Source organism: Mizuhopecten yessoensis, unplaced genomic scaffold, assembly GCF_002113885.1.
Source record: "Mizuhopecten yessoensis strain PY_sf001 unplaced genomic scaffold, ASM211388v2 hete_36133582, whole genome shotgun sequence".
Lineage (NCBI taxonomy): Eukaryota > Metazoa > Mollusca > Bivalvia > Pectinida > Pectinidae > Mizuhopecten > Mizuhopecten yessoensis.
Genome location: NW_018484518.1, coordinates 1 through 3,317, shown reverse-complemented (window position 1 = coordinate 3,317; position 3,317 = coordinate 1). Strand labels below are relative to the sequence as shown.

General features: G+C 36.8%; 1 protein-coding gene across 5 annotated transcripts; it reads left to right on the top strand.

Annotated features, from left to right (window-relative positions):
- Positions 1-2: 2 nt before the first annotated feature.
- LOC110444498 (5-hydroxytryptamine receptor 1D-like) lies at positions 3-3,310 on the top strand. 5 transcript variants are annotated; one of them, XM_021488867.1, is made up of 3 exons: positions 3-56; positions 275-340; positions 2,080-3,310. In XM_021488867.1, the coding sequence occupies exons 2-3, from the start codon at positions 314-316 to the stop codon at positions 3,109-3,111; spliced, it is 1,059 nt and encodes a 352-aa protein (XP_021344542.1). In that variant the 5' UTR covers positions 3-56; positions 275-313; the 3' UTR covers positions 3,112-3,310. The 5 variants fall into 5 exon arrangements, with proteins under 5 accessions (XP_021344542.1, XP_021344544.1, XP_021344543.1 ...); XM_021488869.1 differs by having other exon boundaries at positions 275-343; positions 2,082-3,310; XM_021488868.1 differs by lacking the exon at positions 3-56 and adding an exon at positions 90-161.
- Positions 3,311-3,317: the final 7 nt, after the last annotated feature.

Here is a 3,317-nt window from a genome sequence, read left to right as displayed (position 1 = left end):
TATCTTTCTTGCATAAATTAAAAAGCTGAAAATAGGCCGTTCGCTGCAGTATACAGGTAACTATATGTGTGTGTCCCTACATACACAGCTATTAATTTGACCCCTGTTATTATGTTGTTTTCAGTTATATATAAGTTAACACAAAGACATTACTTGTTCAGGTAGCTATAGCCTTAAGGTGATAGAAATTTGGGTCAAACTTTTAAAATAATATCGACTGCAGAGAAAGGTATTTTATGTGTATTGTATTCAATGTATATATGTGTGTTTGTAGATAAGGACCATCACCCCGGGACTGATATTGTAACATCGGATGAGAAGCGAGTCAGTCATCGGAGGAAAGGTGAGTCAATCGTTCACTTTACATAGTAATTACAGTTGATATACTTGCTTACATAAAGTGACCATCTTCAACAAGACAACGATCGTATAAACATGAAGCATATGATGACGAGACAAGTCCTGAAGTGGACGTTACTTGTATGAGTGTCACGTTTAGTGTCCCAAGCATACACTGCTGTACAGGATAATAGTGTTGTTTATGACCTATGAACCACTATTTACGTGTTCACGGAATAATAAAACAATATATCGGTTCAGGAAATATTTGTTAACGTATATGAGTAATTATGGTGAACAAAAGTCCCACTCATTCAGAGTTATTTAGTTTACTTCCGGTTTGTACACATGCTGTACTCGTTACGTATGTATCCATAACGTAAGTTTATTTTATTTTTGGTATATTATTGACTGGAGTTAACATATTCTACATCCGGTAAACATTACCATTAAACGTTACCATACTCCAGTTCCGGTATAAAAGAGTAATGTTTGTATTCTCTACTTCCGGAATAAATCAATATTTTCAATCATGAAACCATACTTTAGTTCTGGTATATATATACCAATAATGCTCGCATACTTTACTTCCGGTATATATCAATATTGTCGACATACTGTACTTTCGGTTTACATGTATATCAATAATATCAGTATGTTTTACTTCCGATATATATCAACAACGCTAGCACACTGTTCTTCAACTTTAAATCTATAACGTATATTTAATCAACCTATCGTCCGCTGGATAACCGAACTACTCGATAGTGAAGGGGACGTAAAGACAATCGATCACTATTGAACCTTCGGTATAACATATCTCTAACGATGGTAGTTAAGTGTACTTCCGGTATAAACTATATTCGTGCTATATAGGTATACATGGAAAGCTGTACCGAACCATCCTTATTTGGTATTCAGTCAACTGAAGGTATTTTATTGGGGTCATATGTGTATTTTGTTGTGTATATTTTGTACATACTGACAAGAGATTGCCCGCCATAAAATTAATGCCTCATCACAGGCGGGGGATGTCGTAGGCTGGTGCTAATTTACTCGCTGTGGATGTACGTAGTTACACTGTCTTACATACTGCACTTTCAGGTAGACACACACTTCTTTGAATAAACATACAATGTAGGTAATGACTATCACGTGAATTAACTCATTTGAATACAGGGAAAACGTGAGGTTGATATTGTATATTGTTTTACATACAGGCTAACATTAGCTGTAAAAAAACGCTAAAGAAGACTTAAATTGCAATCATAATTTTGAATGTTTTATGAGAAGTTAAAGTGTTGAATGTATAGTTAGCCTGGTTAGCCTTACAGTACACTCTAAATACGAAAAAAAACTCTTTGGCAAACCAGTGGAGGGAAACATAGCTATACGAAACTCGACCCAACAGGATATGTGGTTGTAACTAGATACAAATAAAAAATATAAAGCAGTTTTGTCACAAAGAAATTATCCACTAACTTATTATAAATCATATCGTGAGTTACTTGCGTTTTAACAATGCAGCATTGTTTAGAATTCATTTGTTTGAATCTCGTGTCCCAAAAGTCATTATTTCAACTACACCTGGTCTCCTTAAACAAAACATATTCGTTCGCACGTACATTCGTTTGTCGTTTCTGACAAGCCCATAACATCTTATCTGTTTAGTTTTACTTAAAATGTAGTTCATTCATTTTTCGTATGTTTATTTACTGTTCTCAATGTTTATATATTTCCAGGTGGTATTCGCGTGGAAAGTGTACCATGGGAGACGAAACGGACGTTTTGTTAGGGTCACGCATCCCAATTTCAATCGTCGCCATCTTGACGAACGTCACATCTCTCATCATTGTCTTCACATCGACGAGCTTACATACGAACGGCTTCATTCGGAACATCCTCAGCCTGTGTGTTTCAGATCTCCTCACAGCCGTCTTCGTAATTCCAATAAGTTTGATATATCATGGGAGTGTTAGTATTAATCGTGGGAGCGAGGTTTGCAACGCATGGTCGAGATTGGCTTACTGCAATAGAGCACTCTCCTGTTTCATCCTCGTCACCATGTGTATCTTCTGTCTCGTCAGTAAGCTCCACAACAATCGACGGATTAAGTTACGCGTTTACAAAATGATCGAGGTTGCTCTGGTAATCATTCCATGGCTCTTTGTTTTAGTGGCGTATGTACCACTGTTTCTTATTGAGCAAAACAATACAAAGTCTGGAGACGATTTTGCAGAGCAACTATGCTTTTTCACAAACACTAATTATCAATTCCCGCTGACTGTTATCTTTTTAGTTTTTCCACCATGTTTACTCATACTCACAATCATTGTGATGCATGTCATGTATAAAGTGATGCAACGTAAATCAGAACACCCACAGGAACCTGATACAGAAACGGAAGTAGATGGACGTTTGCGCATGTTTACTATTGGCACGTGGCTTGTGAGTTTGATGACAATTTGTTGTTGGATTCCGTTTATCATTGTGATGATTCTCCTACTATTCTGTCGCTCCTCGACATCGTCTATCGCCTCGTGTTACCCCTCGTTACACGCTATCGACACCACGTATACAATATCACTCGTCCCTTCAACACTCACGCCATTGTGTTGGCTTTGTATAAGAGCATTCCGTGTCAGGGCGTCCTTAATGACATCATGTGTTACACAAGCCTGCAGGTGTGGACAATCCATTAACTGTACCAACTGTACTCACTGTCAGAAATCAACCACCGGTGATGATATAAATGCTCTAACAGAGTACTGACAGTTGTCAATATTGGTATATATATTTATATAATATTTTGGATAAATCTTCAACGATGTTGCCATACTTATAAATTAACAAATTATACGTAAAGATCAAGTACCGTGCATGATATTGATATAAATAAAATTCTTGACCAAGTGATGAGTATCTTACACGGTATGGTAGCAGAGTACAGTAGAAATGGCTTGATCCTAAAAATAAAG